Source organism: Lissotriton vulgaris, chromosome 1_1 (assembly GCF_964263255.1).
Source record: "Lissotriton vulgaris chromosome 1_1, aLisVul1.2, whole genome shotgun sequence".
NCBI classification, from domain to species: domain Eukaryota; kingdom Metazoa; phylum Chordata; class Amphibia; order Caudata; family Salamandridae; genus Lissotriton; species Lissotriton vulgaris.
The window spans coordinates 658,644,771-658,660,625 of NC_141685.1; the positions used below are offsets into that span (position 1 = coordinate 658,644,771).

The 15,855-nt window shown below is 45.7% G+C and overlaps 1 protein-coding gene across 1 annotated transcript in view; it reads left to right on the top strand.

The window, feature by feature from the left end:
- The window catches only part of LOC147747616 (ferric reductase 1-like), a 664,587-nt gene that overhangs the window by 169,103 nt on the left and 479,629 nt on the right, over positions 1-15,855 (top strand). Inside the window, exons 4-5 of the mRNA XM_086936340.1 lie at positions 3,913-4,004; positions 5,676-5,739. Of these exons, the coding sequence (XP_086792466.1) occupies positions 3,913-4,004; positions 5,676-5,739 (156 nt within the window). The remainder of the gene's footprint in view (positions 1-3,912; positions 4,005-5,675; positions 5,740-15,855) is intronic.

Sequence of the window (15,855 nt, forward strand, 5' to 3'; positions counted from 1 at the left end):
CACTATATAGCAAGATATTCATTAAAAATTCCTAACTCCGGTTATAGTTATTGGATATTTGTCCTTTTGGTCGTGTTTTGTTCATTACATTAAGCTCTATTTTTCTAACCAAGGGTGGTATTTTTTTGGGCGGGTTTACACTGTTTTACTGTTTGAAGCATTGCACAAATACTTTACACATTGCCTCTTAAGTTAAGCCTGAATGTTCTGTGCCAAGCTACCAGAGGGTAAGCACAGGATAATTTAGGGTGTGTTTTTAGGGTGTGTATCTGACTTACCCTGACTGGGATTTTGGTTCCTGCTTGGACAGGGTCATACCGCTGCCAACCAGAAACCTTAATTGTTAGCCTTAGGACTCTGTGCACTTTATCACTGCTAAAGTGCTTGTGCTCTCTCCCATAAACATGGTAAAATATGTTTACACCCAGCTGACACATTTAATTTACTTATATATCCCTAGTAGATTGGCATTAGTGGGTCTGTAGCACTTATTGTGCCACTCACTTAAGTAGCCCTTTAAAACATCTCAGGTCTGCCATTGCAGCCGGGGTGCAGTTTTAAACTGCCAATTTGACTCCTTTGCCAGGCATAACCCTTCCTTTTAAATACATATAAGTACCCCTAAGGTAGGCCCCAGACAGCCCTTAGGGCACTGTTCAGTGGATTTGAAAAGGTGCACATATACTATTACGTTTTAAATACTTTTTAGGAGAACAACTCTCAAATCCGTTTTTCACTACTCGGAGGCCTACCTCTCCAATAGGATAACATTGGGGTACCTTATTACATTTAAAAATTGATAACTTTTGTTTGGGAATAGGTAAACATGTTCTGTTTGGTCTGTAAAGATTTGCAATTTAAAAATCCTCTTTAATAGGAAAGTCAGATTTTAAGTCACAATTCTGAAAATGGCACTAATAGATATTTGTATACAAACTCAATATCTAGTTGCGTTGTTTATCAAAAGTCTTAACAATAAACAAACCAATGTCCTTAACAAATTAGCCCACGTGATTTATTTCACTTTTCTTTAACTTATTCAGAAAGATGTTTTATGAATTTAAAGCATGTCATCATGAAGATCAACACATGGTTTTTCAACACATTTGAAAACAAAATAGGGTATACATAAAAAACAGTTACCTGCCAATTACTAAGCATGCAGCCTAAGACCGGAGTGACAAAAGAACTTCAGATGGTGTTCCTACGAGGGCTAGAAGTTGCTATCAATCTGAAGATCAGTGTTTCAAAAGATAAAGGAACTGAAATTGCTTTGAAAATAATCACGGCTCCATCTATGATTCTTTATGGAAACTCTATTTGAAGATCAGTGTGGCCTTCCACACTTCTAAACCACTTGAGCTGACACAACCAGGTCCAGGTCCTGAAGAGAACCCCTTAACAGATTTGGGGTTTGAAACGCGTTGACCCCAGCTTATGGGAAAAGGCACCCGTACTGTGTCTGGGAGAGAGTTCACACTATTACCACTCTCCAATCGACAACACTTTTAGCTTACGTTCCCAGAGCCACATACACTGGCAGGAAAAAATAGACATTTAGAAAGTAAAATCCTCCGCCTAGTGTTTTATATGTCCGTAATGGACTGGTCATACATGTCTTGTAAACCAATATGTCACTAAGCTTGTATATGTGATTTATGTATATATAACTGTTTTTTATGTATAGCGTATTTTGTTTTCAAATGTGTTGAAATCATGTGTTGACCTTCATGATGACATGCTTTAAATGCATAAAACATTTTTCTGTATGAGATAAAGAAAATTTAAATAAATCATGCTGGCTAATGAATTAAGGACATTAGTTTGTTTATTGTTAAGACTTTTGATAAACAACGCAACTAGATATCAAGTTTGTATACATATAGTAGTGGTCCTATCTAGTTTGTGCAAGGACCCAAGCTTTCCTTGAGCAATAAACTTATAGATATTTGGCATTTTCTTGTCTTAACCATTTGGTGCCTGTGTTCTGGATCACATTACTGTGATTAGAGTGGCAATAGCCCTTTGTGTATTCCTCTCAGGCAGTGATACAAAGGGTGACTATGTTTTGGCAGGAAAGGGCATACTACCAGGATGGGAAGGGCAAAGCTGTTCCCTACCCCACTTACATTTCAGCTGCCTCTGCACACTCCCAAAGAACTTCACACCAGTCTTTGATGACCCTAGATCTCTTAGTTCTAGGGCATGAAGGAAGGAAATTCCAGACTTGTCTGTGTGGTTGAAACTCCAGAAGTTTCTTCCACTTTAAAGTTGACACCAGGTGTAAAATAGGACCTTCAGATTCCCTTTTCTGTTAGCTCCTGATCTGTGGAGGACCCAGAGGAGGACTGCTTTGTACTTCAGAGGACTGCCTGGCTGCTTGAAGCTTGCTTTGTACCCTCAGGTGACTGCTCTGCTGCTCGAGACTTGCCTTGCTTATTCATTCCAAGACTGCTAGAGTGACTCCAAGGGACAGGTAGCTGACCTCCTGCTTTGAGCTACAGGGAAAGAACAAGCTCCAGAGGCCTCCCTGCAACTGCCCAGCTGATCTGCTGCACTGTACCTGCAACTGGACCTGCCGAAGCCCTGCTGGCCTCTGCTGGAGCGAGTTCCTGATCCCCACATGATGCCACTCCAGATCCTGGACCTTTGGTTGGCATAGGTTGAGGTGCTTCTGTGAAGAAAGGCAGAAATACAGAAATCTTTTGCTCTTCGCGACCGTGAAGGAGTTAGTTGGAGCAAGATCTCGCCACCTACGACTACTGACAAAGTGAGGCTTCGGTGACTCCGACTCTGCAAGAGTTGTGCAATATTTACTGTGCCATTTTTTTTAGCTAATTAATGGTAAGTCTCTAACTGAAATGCTGTGCAGGCCAAGTATCGATTTGTGAGGGTAATTGTCATAGCTCTAAATATTAATATGGATTCCCGTAAAAAGCCTTATCAGTGGCAAAGCGATACATGGTTATAATTCAGAAAAGTTGAAGTACCCTAATCACAATATGAATCTTTGACTGGAGCATATTACACTGGTGGATAGATCTATGCATAATACTGTACAAACTGTCAATGGTGATAATAAGATCCAATGCGTAGGAATAAAGGTGTTTCATTACACAATACTACGAGAAAGTATTATAACATAGGATGTTACAGAAATATTGACATTTAGGAACATTTGATAATTTGAAACCATAAATTGTACCTAAGGTGCATCAGTTGTTGTGCAACATGATGCAGACATCACTAGCAATTCGCTCCCACTCCAATAAAGCAAACTCCACAATTATAGTTTGCATGGTAGAGTATTTTGAAAGACTTGTCATATTTCTTTTACCATTTGTATAATTATTTTTCTTTTTTTTTCTACATCCCTGGCTTATGTCATTGTTTTTTAAAGCACAATAAGTTACAAACTAGAATATAAGTGAAGGAAAAAATGACAACTGGTCCTAAGAGTGATCTGTCTAAAAATGTTTTAAGTCACAAAAAATTTCTTTTTTTGTGAATTAGTTGTTCACTGAAATTTATTTTAGAGATTAACACCTTTGAATAAAAGAGGCAGTAATTAGATTGAGGATTACAAATAATATTAGAACTAATGGTTACTACGAGGTAGAAATAGTGACTTTGTTTCTAATTATGATGATGATTGATCAACTATTGCATTGTGATATTAACATAGATTAATTAAGAACGTGTTGGCTTTAGTAATACATTGGCTAATTTGTTAACAAGCTTTCAATATTCATATGTTGATACATGAGCAAAGTTGATACAAATAATTCAATACACCTAATATGTTTTATAAAGACATTTGTTACACGTTTCAATGACAATTCTGTGAATTAGATGACTAGTCCTCTTAAAAGTTGGTCTAATATAAGTTTTCATGCCTTTCTATAATGGTAGAACTCTGCAGTGAGTCACACAAGTGCTACAGCCAAGTCAAAAGTCAGCGCTGTCTGGGTCGCACCTTCAGGACTGTCGCAAATCCTATTTAGGTATTTATTTTCATCTTAACACGTTTCCCTTTTTGTGCATCAATTGTGTTTCCTCTAATACTCATGGAGTGGATGATGTGTACAGTGCAAATTATAACAGCAATTTCCTGGATTGGCTCCTAAAGATTATTGTGTAATTAGGACAGACACAGCCAATCGACATGTTTCCACCCTTGGAAAAAAATCATTACTTTTTCATCCTGCCGAATGTTCATTGAGTTGTTACTCCTTTCTTACCCCACCTCTGAAAATTGCCGAGACTTGCAGCATTCCAAAAGGAAAACTCTGGATTCTAATCGGAATGGGGCCAATGTCTAATTCCGTATTACAAACACTAAAGATCATATTTCCCAATTTTGTAGAAGAACGTTCTTACTCTTGTTAGTGTACTTTTGTCACTGCTAGTGTAGAGGTGGAAGAGCCGCTAAAGATCAAAGGCTGTGTAGGAGTCCCGTTTGTCTCTATTTAGTGGTGTGGTGGGTTTTGAGATCTTTCATAGCATTGCTCTACTATGGGTTATTGGGGTAGAAGAACGACAAAGCAATACAGTCAAGGAATAAAGAATGTGCAGTCCACAGAAAAAAATGTATTGTGATGATCAAAATGTACCAACTAGATACAATTAAAATGTCATGGACAGATACATTTAAAGCAGGATAAAACTAACTTGACTTTAATACAATTTGATCAAAATAAATGGTCTAATTGGTTTAAAAACATCTTAATAAGTTCTTTTTAAAAGTGTTTGAAACATTCAGGAAAACCAACTTAACCACACTGCTTTGGAAGGAGGATAGCCATAATTGGGGCTCATTGCGCCCTGGTGCTAATGCATCAGCTGGGCTATTGAGGAGTGTGGCTCTTGCAGGTACCGCTAATTTATCTCACAGTCGACCTGAACGAGCTGAAATGCAGACACATTTCCAAAGCGTGAATAAACTATTCTCTCTGATTGACAGAAAAAAAAAATCTTGCCCAGTTAGACAATTCTAGGATGGGCATGCTTCTTAGGTTATACAATAATAATACGCACATTAAGGAAAGGCTAAGAACATAATTTGTTTTTTGCTTCGCCAAACTTTTACTTTGGATAAGCCTCAATTGTCAATACAATTTTTATCAAGAGTTCCAGCTCTGCATTAAAATCTGCATCATCCAATTTTTATGTGCAGATTTTAAACATTTTGAAAAATATTCTTATTTGACCATTAAGTCTGATGATAACTCTGGAACGCTGGGGAAAAAGAGCACATGGACTCCTTTGTATTACAGCTTGGTCACACATTTAAAAGTGATAGCAGAAATTTCACTTGCAGACAATTTACTATTTAACAAGTTTAGACTCCCATTCACTCCAGTGTTATAATTTTTTTTACACAAATCACAATGCTCTGTCTACAGTGCATATGATTTAACTATGGTTTGAGAAGAATTAGTTATTTGCTTCTGAGAGTATGTGCCAGTCTCCAGAATGTCAATTTACCCATTAAACAAATTGTCACTGTGTCAATGCCCTCTTCAAATAAAACAGAATATTCTTTTAATTGAATGTACACATAAGAATGAGTTGTGACAAACTTTGCTTTTACATTACATTATGTATTTAAATGTGTACAGTCGTTAGTCCTTGCAATCTAGTCCAAATGTTTTAATATGTTTCTTTCTTTCTAGCGGCACCTTTGTTCAAAGTTCAAGTACATTCTGGACTCAAGTTGAAAGCAGAGCCCTTCTATCAGTAAGTTGGGGAAATGAATGGCATAACCTTAATGCATGCATACAATTCAAACGAACTCGTGTATGCATCCGGCATCCATGTAAATATTTTTGCTGAAATGTGAGAACTTCTAACCAGCGTGAGTATCTCCAGAGATGGAGGCTTCTCATGGAAAAGCTGGCTTAGAGTGCTATCCTGGGTCACTGAACAGGTGGTGGTGGTGGTGGTGGTGGTGGCAGATCGTCCAAAAAAGCTGTCACAAAAGCGTGAGCAAGTGCTGGAGGAAATGTAGCTTTGACTTGGAGGACGAAACCTGAACCAGACGTGCCAAACGACAAAGATACAGGCCAATCTACCAAAAAACGTAGTAGAACAACACTTGGATTTTTACATCTATGGCCTACTTTTTCAAATTCATGAATTTCAATTCGAATCCGCATGGAATCTGTGCCTGGGATCCGTTCCCATGCAGATGTATCCTGAAATCATATGATTCCCGATTTTGGAATCGATTTCCACTGTACGGTGTTCTCTGCTGCGGAGAACGGTACACAGCGAGTACAGATGACCTTGTGCCAATGCACCTTTTTGTCTTTCTTTTTTTTCCTTCATGGGGAAAATATTTTCCTTGATGAAGAAGCCCCTTCTCCTATACCCCCACCAAATTTTGGGGTGATGCATTCTCCTTCCGCCATGAAAAGGTGTTTACTTTCACACTTGGCTGAAGTAAAAATCAGATCCTTTCTAAGATGGAAAGGGAAAAGTGAATAGTTTGTAAATGCCTGCAAATGTACGTGTTTGTGGGCATTCACTAACTTCCATGGACAACTGCACCTTGGAACATCCAAGAACACCCTCAAATACACCCCTTGAGTAGTCCTACACTTATCTTTCACAAACAAATTTTCATTTGAGAATAGACTCCTTTATGTTTAGTGTGATCAAGTAATAATAATGCAACTCTTGAGGTATCATAAATACATTGCAAAGCTTGTCAATTATTCTGATGCAGTCTTTCAGAATATAGGAACATTTCTGTTATAGGAGTACGGCTCCCCTAGTACATTAAAAAGCCACGTGCTGGCATGTGTTTTACTTCCTCTTCCATGACTCTACCCGTATAAAGTAACTCCATGATAGTTATCTTTGGGATGACAACAGTAAGAGAATTGTGAGAGTAACCTTGAGAAAAATATTGGCAGTTAAGAACAAGAATTATGGCTTCAAGAAAGGGTTCGGCCCTGTCGATCAGTGCCTAAACCTCAGCCTAGCCATTGACAAATATACAACTGCTAAAAAGGGGACATTGTACGTGTCATTCATGGATTTGTCTGTGGCCTCTGACTGTTACTCAAAAGTATAGACATTTATGAGCGAAATGGGAGTCGATCAGGCCATTATATCTTTTATGAGACAATTCTATGATGGAGCCTCCGCTTGTGTCCATTTTGGCAAAGATGGAGAACGCACAGACAATTTTTTGATTCATAAGGGTGTAAATCAAGGATGCTTATTGGCCTAATTTTTTTCCCTAATTGTATTAATAGGGTAGAGAACTTCTGAAAGGTGAGAGCAAAGGATACCCCTTACATTGGGGCACGTCATATACCCATTTTATTTTTTGCAGATGACTCCGTTTTAATCGCTATATCTGGGAGAGGACTCCAAGTATTAATTAAGGTTTGTATTGTTTTTATAAATAATTATCATTATATTAAACACTCGGATACTGTTGACTACTACTTTTTCCTACTTAGGAGTTTTATTTGACACGAAATATAACTGGAAACCGATGCTTACAAAGACAAAAGCACTTTTTGAGAAATTAATCAAGGGCCTACATAGTTTTTGCATGAATCTGGGAAAAACCTGTAAAAAAAGATGTGTTATGGGGGCGTGGGCGGAAGCCGATGGAGCAGGGCGCCTAAACTGGAACTCCCGCGGGTGATCCCCCCCCCCAATTCAGCCCATCCTGCCCGATAATGGGGAGCACGAACATTTGATTGCCAACCCCCGGACCCCTGAAGGGCAAGTGATGTGGCAGAGGCGGGTGAAAGGGAAGATTGGGCACGTCTTTGCCGAATAATCGCACCAGACGGGGGACATGCATGGCTCACTAAGATGGCGCCCGCAACCTGAGACAGCCCTCCGAGGACGGACTAGATGCTAGCGGACCTGTACAATGGTGACAGGCGAGGCCCCGAGACGGCGGAGCACAGGATTGGCACGGGCTAGCGAGCCCTGGGGCGACAGGGCCAGCCTGGAAGAAATGATCAGTGGTATTGAGGGAGTGAAGCAGCCAGGCAAGATGGCGCCCGCGGCCCGGTATCAACAACACTAGCGGAGATCAAATGTGGACACATGCAGACTGGGAGTCGGGCCGCCGCCTGAAAGGAGTACCAAGCGGTGTAGGAAGGTACCGCGGTAGGAGGCCCCAACGACGGAGGTGCAGGAGAACCTTCCCTCTCTCCTCAGCATGAACAACTGATCACTGAAAACACTGCGGCCCATGGACCCCTGCAACCGCGGACTGTGTTAGCTCCGGAGAGTGCTCGCCGCAGTAGCGGTGTCCCATTCCGGTAAGGGGGGCTGCCCAGGACAGGGTGAGGTGCCACCTCGCACCAGGGGGCTCCTGCCTGCATCCTGCCTTGCTTTTCCCTTGGGGCTGCAGCGGGGGCGCCTCGCCGGCTACCCCTGCCACTACTTCGGGACCCTGGGTTCTGTTTCAAGGAGGAGGGTTGCAGAACTTTGTCCCCCAGCACCATTGCCCAGGCCGCCTGCCCCAGTCACCCACAGCACCGGCTTTAGTGAGACCACTGCTGCCGGTAACTGAGCGATACCGGAGCTGGGTTGCACTCACTTGCTGAGACCAAAGGGGCGCACCCGCCTGTGAGGATCTACCCCGGCTGCCACAGATACCCTCAGGGATAACCAGGAATGACAATACCCACGCAGCTGACTCCGGTGCCCTACTCAGTCCCACAGTGATGGCCTAGGATACTCCCGGCAGTGAGGGGGGACGTCCCAGCCGGTACTGCCACCGCAGCGACCCACCTGGTAGCCTGCGGCCCCCGCTGCTCATCTCATAAGGGGCCACTGTGGGAACACAGTAAATACCAGAGTACTGCCGGCGACAGGGGGGACGTAAGCAGAAACCCCAGATAATGGCAAGGACTGACTGGCAGATGCAGAGAAAATGTTTACCCCGGTGCTCGCACAGACCGAAAAGGGCAGGAGGAGCAAGGGCCGTCTCTGGGCGATTACACTTACCATGGGGTGCATTAACAAGAGGCGGAGCAGCAGGACCCAGCAGGTGAGGACGCTGCCGGGGCGCTGCAACACACAGGATCCCATAGTGAAAATACGACGGCCCAAGATGAACCATCTCTACATGACATCCTGCAGGCCATAGAGGCGTTGAGGCCAGCAGTGGAATTTTGAATCAATACTCCCTGTGGGGATCTGAGTCTACTGCGGGCAGACCACAGGAAGCTGGCAGACAGAGTCACATCGGTGGAAGGGGACGTAGGAGACCTGAAACCACAAGTATCCGAGTGTACCCGCAAACTCACAAACATTGAAAAACGAGTCCAAGTGTTAGAACTGCCACAGAGGAAGCTGAAAATAGGGCACAACGGAACAACATTAGAGTCATTGGGCTGCCAGAAAAAATTGAAGGTACCAATATGCTGGCCTACCTTGAGAACTGGATCCGCACAGAAGTAGCTGAGAAGGGCCTATCCCCATACTTCACCCTTGAACGGGCACAGAGTTCCTGCAAGGGCAATCCCACCTGGGAGACCGCCGAGACCAGTGGTAGCTTGACTCCTCCTCTACAAGGACAAAGATCATGTGCTGAGTCAAGCGCGACTTAAAGGACAACTAAAAATTGAAAATAGCATTGTATGGATTTTCCCAGATTTTCCCAGAGATGTGCAGCGACAGAGAGCCTCCTTCACTGCGGCCAAATGGAAACTGCACCAAATGGGGGTGTTGTACTCAATCGTGTTCCCAGCTAAACTCCAGATAGTACATGCAGAGAAGACGACATTTTTCACCAGACCTCAAGACGTCTGGAACTGGATCGAAGGGCTAGGGCCACAAGACCGTAGGCAAGAAAGCAGAGGCCAGCCAGAGGAGAATCACATGCGATCCCCTGGAAGGGGGGGAAGCCCAAAGGCCACCCAAACACAGAGGAGGCTCGCCGAGACGGGGAGAGAGCAGTGGCAGCGATAGAGTCCATAAGGGCAGCGGGCCCACAGGGTGCTTCCTCCCTACCGGGGGATGAACAGAGTGACTCTGACGCCAGTTCAAGCACGGTGGGTGAGACCAGCCAGACAATGCCGAAGGTAACTCCCAGAATGGCGGACGATCTGATCTAACCTAAACCTGACAAGCAAGTACCTGCTGAGCTATGGGGTTTGGGGGGAGAGAGGACACAAGGATTAGAGACTGGATCAAGAGCTAGAGGGGCTCAGGATGAGCACTATGCAAGCTAACCACTGGAAGGGGGCACCCCGCGGGGCTGAGTGGAAAGTTTTACTCCCAGCGAACTGTAGTCTAGCCACCACCCGAAAGTTGGGCTTTAGCCTGTTTGTATGCTAGAGTGCAGTTTGGATGGGAGATAGTTACTCACTTGTCCTGGGGAGGGGGTGTTGGGGGAGTTCTATTGTTTTAAGTTGGGGGCACTGCTGTCTATCGTTCTGTGGGGTTAAGAGCTGCTGCGCAGAGGATCCCACCATGCAACCCTGGGCACCGGGAGTCGGGTGGGACCTAGGAGGCCAGACGGAGATGGAAAGGTTGATCTGTAATGCCCACACAGAGGGAAAATAACCTCCTTTCCTGGAATGTCCAGGGGATGCATTCTATGCACAAAATCTTCTCACATCTGAATAAGTGAGCAGTACACATAGCAATGCTGCAGGAAACGCACACATTGGCTTCTGAAGGGGCGGCACTACACCGTAGATGGAGAGGCCAGACATACTATTCTACATTCTCGGCATTCGCCAGAGTGGTTTTGATCTGGATCAGGGCGGGCGTCCCCTTCCACCACACCTGCCACAAAGTAGATCCAGAGGGCAGATATGTGGTAGTCACAGGGCGTCTAGATGGGAAAGACGCCACACTGATAAAAATTTACAGCCCGATTACAGCCCACGGAACAGTCTTTGAGCAATTATCTAGCTCTCTGGTGCCATACATGACGGGGTCAATTAATATGGGGGGAGATTTTAATTGTATAGCAGATCCAGCCCTGGACCGTTCCCATCCACCACTTCGGGATGCCCCAGTACATAGGATAGCCAGGAGGTTCAGAGAATGGCAGTCTCATTGGGGGCTGATGGACACGTGGTGATGCACGCACCCACTAGATAGGGAGTACTCTCACCTTTCCCATGTACATGACTTACACGTCCACCTGGACACCTTCCTATGCTCCCCGGACATGTGCACATGACTCCAGAGCATGGAATACCTCACTCGAACAGTGTCCGACCTCAACCCCCTACTAGTTCGACTACAGTGGGGAATCACGCAGCAGCCCATCCCCACCTTGCGCCTCAAACCTGAGGCACTAGAAGACCAAGTGTTCCGCCATGAGATTAAGGAACAAATCATCACATACTTTGCAGACAATGCACAATCCACAGACTCCAGGGTGACGGAATGGGAGGCCTTTAAGGCAGTGATCGGGGGCGTTGCATGGGGCAGTCCATAGGGGTACGACGTACACTACTAACTGACATGGAACGGGCCGAACGAGCACTGATGGAGGTAGAACACTGAAGCCTGAACAATCCAGAACTCTGCCAGAAGTTGCTTGAGTCAAGGGAGGAGGTGGCTGTGCAGGAAGAGAGACTGAGGTACTTTGACTATCGAATATGGACAGGACTCATGCTGAGAGAGACAAGACTGTTTGCCTGGCTCGCTAGTCCCACCTACAGGAAGAATATGATTATAGAATTGGCAGATCCTGAGGGGCACTATCTATACCAACGGGACATCAACAATCGGTTTCACAGTTACTATGAGAGACTTTATAAGGGTTCAGGGACCGAGAGGAATGGGCAGTTGAGGAATACCTGGCAGCCCTCCCGTTACACACCCTAACCGACGAGGACGCAGAGCTCCTTGGAGCTGAAATCTCAGAACGCGAAATTCGGGTAGCTATTAAGGAACTGGCAAGGGGGAAAACGCCGGGCACAGATGGGCTTCCGAAGGAGTTTTATGCGGCACATGCGGGAGAACTGTCCCCCAAATTGGCTGAGATGTATGCGGAGGTGAGGGAGAAAGGTCACTTACCAGGTACCACTAGGGAGGCGGTGGTAATCCCGCTATTGAAGTCGGACAAGTCCCCCTTGGAGTGCGCAGCATGCAGACCCTTGTCGATGCTAAATCTCGACTTGAAAATTCTAAGCAAGGTGCTGGCAACGCGGCTGCTCCCTTACATGATACCTCTGGTGCACCAAGACCAGGTAAGCTTCATTCCTTGCCAGAACACAGCCTTTAATAGTCGTTGACTGCTGTCCATTATCGAACTCGGGTTAATGCGGACCAGGGAGGGGCAGTGTTTGCCATTGACATGGAAAAGGCTTTTGATAGCCTTGGCATTTGATAGCCACGGGATGCACAATATCGGAGTAGTACTGGGTGGAGAGGGGGAGGCGCCAGGGGTGTCCCCTCCCACCACTGCTTTTTGCCTTGCTGTGGAGCCATTAGCTTGTGTAGCGCAATCTGAAGGGGCTTACTGAGGGCTCCAGTTGGGGGAGCAGAGGCACCAAATAGAATTATATGCGGATGACCTCCTCCTATTCTTGAAAGACGTGGTGGAACAACTGCCAGGAGCAAAGGTTATGATAGTACAATTTGGGTCCTTGTCAGGTCTGCGAGTGAACTGGCTGAAGTCCAGATTATTCCCATTGATGAGGGATATGTGGCCACCTTGGAGTGTTTTGCTTCTTGGATGTGCCGTGGTTTCGTTCATTGAGGCTGTTTTGTAAAGGAGCTGAACGCAACACATTGTGAATTGGCTGACGCTATAGTGGACATTCGAGTGGACGTTCCTATTCATTTGTTTTGGATGTGTACAACTATCCAGGAGGTTGCCGCGTCCATCTAGGTTCTCCTGTCCTGTGGGCAGGTCCTTTAAGTACCCGTGTCCTGATGAAGCCTAAAGAAATATTTGGCAGAAACACGACCGCGACTGCGTCGACACCATTCTAAGGAGTGCGCTTACATTGATTATTGTGTTTCATCTCTGGCGCCTTCTCTCTTATATTATTGTGTATGAAGAATTCATAACTTAGGCGCTGAGAGGACTTCCTTTGCAGCTTTATATCACTTGTAGGTTTTGTGAATATAGTTGATTTAATATTTTTCTTTTTTGTAGGGTACACTAGGTTTGTTTATATGTAATGTATATAATGCACTTGTATGATGTATATAGATAAATATGTATAGCTTATCTCTTATTTTTTCTTATGTTGTGTGCCACCTTGTCCTGTGATGCGTATATTTGTGTTTGTAAATTTGTGAAATGATATGCTGGACAAATAATTGTACACCACAAGATAATTAAATATATCTTTTGAGAGAAAAAAAAGTTTTTTTTAATTTATCCCTCTACTTCCCCTTTGTTCTACTTTTTCATCCTTGTGATGTATCTAGCCCAGGTTTTGGAGGGTTATTTGGGCAGAACCCCTATATAACTTTTTCTGTTCACCTTGGAACTTAGGTTGCTTCTGTTATCTGGGAGTACACTTCTTCCACACCATGGAGGATGTGAAGGAAGGCAACATAGGGAGGGCACTGCGCTTGCTCAAAGACACTATGGCTTTCTGGGGTAGACTTCCCCTCTCAGTAACGTGCTGCATCTCACTGTTTAAAATGGTGGATCTTCCCCGGCTGCTATATTCTTTGTCACGCTTCCTGTGTGGATATCAGCTTATGGTTCCGGGAGCTGGACTCCTGCCTATTGGCTTTCATATGGGGGACAGGGCGCAGACGAGTAGCCCTTAATACTCTAAAATGGCCTAGGTCGGTTGGTGGTTTGGCTGTGCCTGATATGAAGGCTTACTACTTGGCAGACCAGCTGCAGAGGCTCACGCAGTGGGTGGCGGGGAGCAGGGAGGCGAACGGGGGTTGCCACCTTTCACCCTGGATAAAGCCGGTGTGTTCCGCACCCTGCTCAGGACTGCAAAGCCTCGGGGGTCTGCAGTAATGAACATAGAGTGATACTTTGCTGCTGGGGCAGATGCAGAAAACAAAACTGCCGTACTCACCAGAAATGGCGATGTCGCTGTTGGAGGCCCTTCCCCACAGAGGACAATGGCGGGGAATAGCAGGGGCAACGAAAGTGGGGGATATCTTCCGGAACAGGGAGCTTCTCTCCTTTGAGGACTTCAGCGCTGACCAAGACATACCACAGTGGCATTTTCTGCTCTATGGGGCGGTCACGGGCTGTGAGGCTACACTGGGGAACAGGTACGATGGAACCCCCACGACATGCCACCTATGAATACATAAGCCTGGCTAGGGGCACTATCAAGGTTGTTACATGCCTCTAAAGAGCTATAGGGCGAGATTCCATACAACAGCTGAACCGACTGCGACACAAATGAGGGGACGACATTGACAGACCGTTAGACGACAAGGACTTGGACAATATTCTAGAACGGACCCCCAAATTATCTCGGAAAACCCGGTTTAGCCTGATAAGTTTCTATATACTTCACCAAGCATATCTGACCCCAGAGCATATCCACCACTATTTTGATGGTGCAGACGCCAGATGCCCGAAATGTGATACGCAGGGGGCAACTTTTACCCATATGATGTGAAGCTGCACCTCCTTAACGCAGTACTGGCAGGAAATCAGACAGGAGATTGCTAGAATAACAGAGAGGGAGGTTCTCTGCACACCAGCTCATGTATTGCTCAACCTCTTCCCACACACTACCAAAACCAAGACCACAGATAAGTTTCAGGACCTTTCATTTATCCTTGCGAAACAGGAAATTACTAGTAGCTGGAAGAAACCGGAAGGCCTCAAAGTGCACAGATGGAAACAAGAGATGGTGAAATGGGCCGGGTGTAAGGGCAGGGTCCTGCTAAGAAATGCAAGACGGGGAGTGGGCAAGCTGGAACGAGCTTGGGCATGGGAGGGGCTGATGGCAGATCTACAGAGAGATGGCAGAGCATCTGATGCTTCCACTCCAGAGAGACCCCCACAAATAGAGAACCCCCAGGGGCCAGGTTAGGATGGAATAGCACTACAGATCCAGAAGGATGAGAACATTTAACAGAACTACACAGGAGAGGACCGAGATGCAACAGGGGGGCTCCGGCAAAGCACCATCACCCAAATCTCAAGAGCAGGAGAGGCTCCTATCTGAGCTCAATAGATGTAGTAGGGAGACAGTAGCGCGGGCGGGAGGGGGAGGTGAGAGGGGTTCAGTTATTTGGTGGGGAAGGGAGGGAGGGAATCAATCAATCAATCAACCAATCAAGCATTTATAAAGCACGCTACATACCCGTGAGGGTCTCAAGGTGCTGGGGGGGATGGGAGGGGGGGCTGCTACTGATCGAAGAGCCAGGTCTTGAGACGTCTTCTGAAGGCCAGCAGGTCCTGGGTCTGTCGCAGGATGGTGGGGAGATTGTTCCAGGTCTTGGCGGCGAGGTAGGAGACGGATCGGCCGCCGGTGGTGTTTTTTCGGATACGAGGAACTGTGGTGAGGGCGAGGGTGGCAGAGCGGAAGTTGTGGGTGGGGGTGTGGAAGCTGAGTCGGTTGTTGAGGTAGGATGTTCTGGTGTTGTGTAGCGCCTTGTTTGCGTGGATGAGGAGTTTGAAGATGATCCTCTTGTTGACTGGTAGCCAGTTCAGGCCTCTTAGGTGGGGTGTGATGTGGCTGCGTCGGGGAAAGTCAAGGATCAGTCGTGCCGAGGCGTTCTGGATTTGTTGTAGTCGTCTCAGGAGCTTGGCTGTTGTTCCTGAGTAGAGGGCATGTAGTCGAGTCTGTTGGTGATGAGGGCCTGGGTGACTGTTTTTCTAGTGTGGGGGGGGATCCACTTGTAGATCCTGCAAAGCATTCGGAGGGTGTTGAAGCAGGACGCGAAGACGGCGTTGACTTGCTT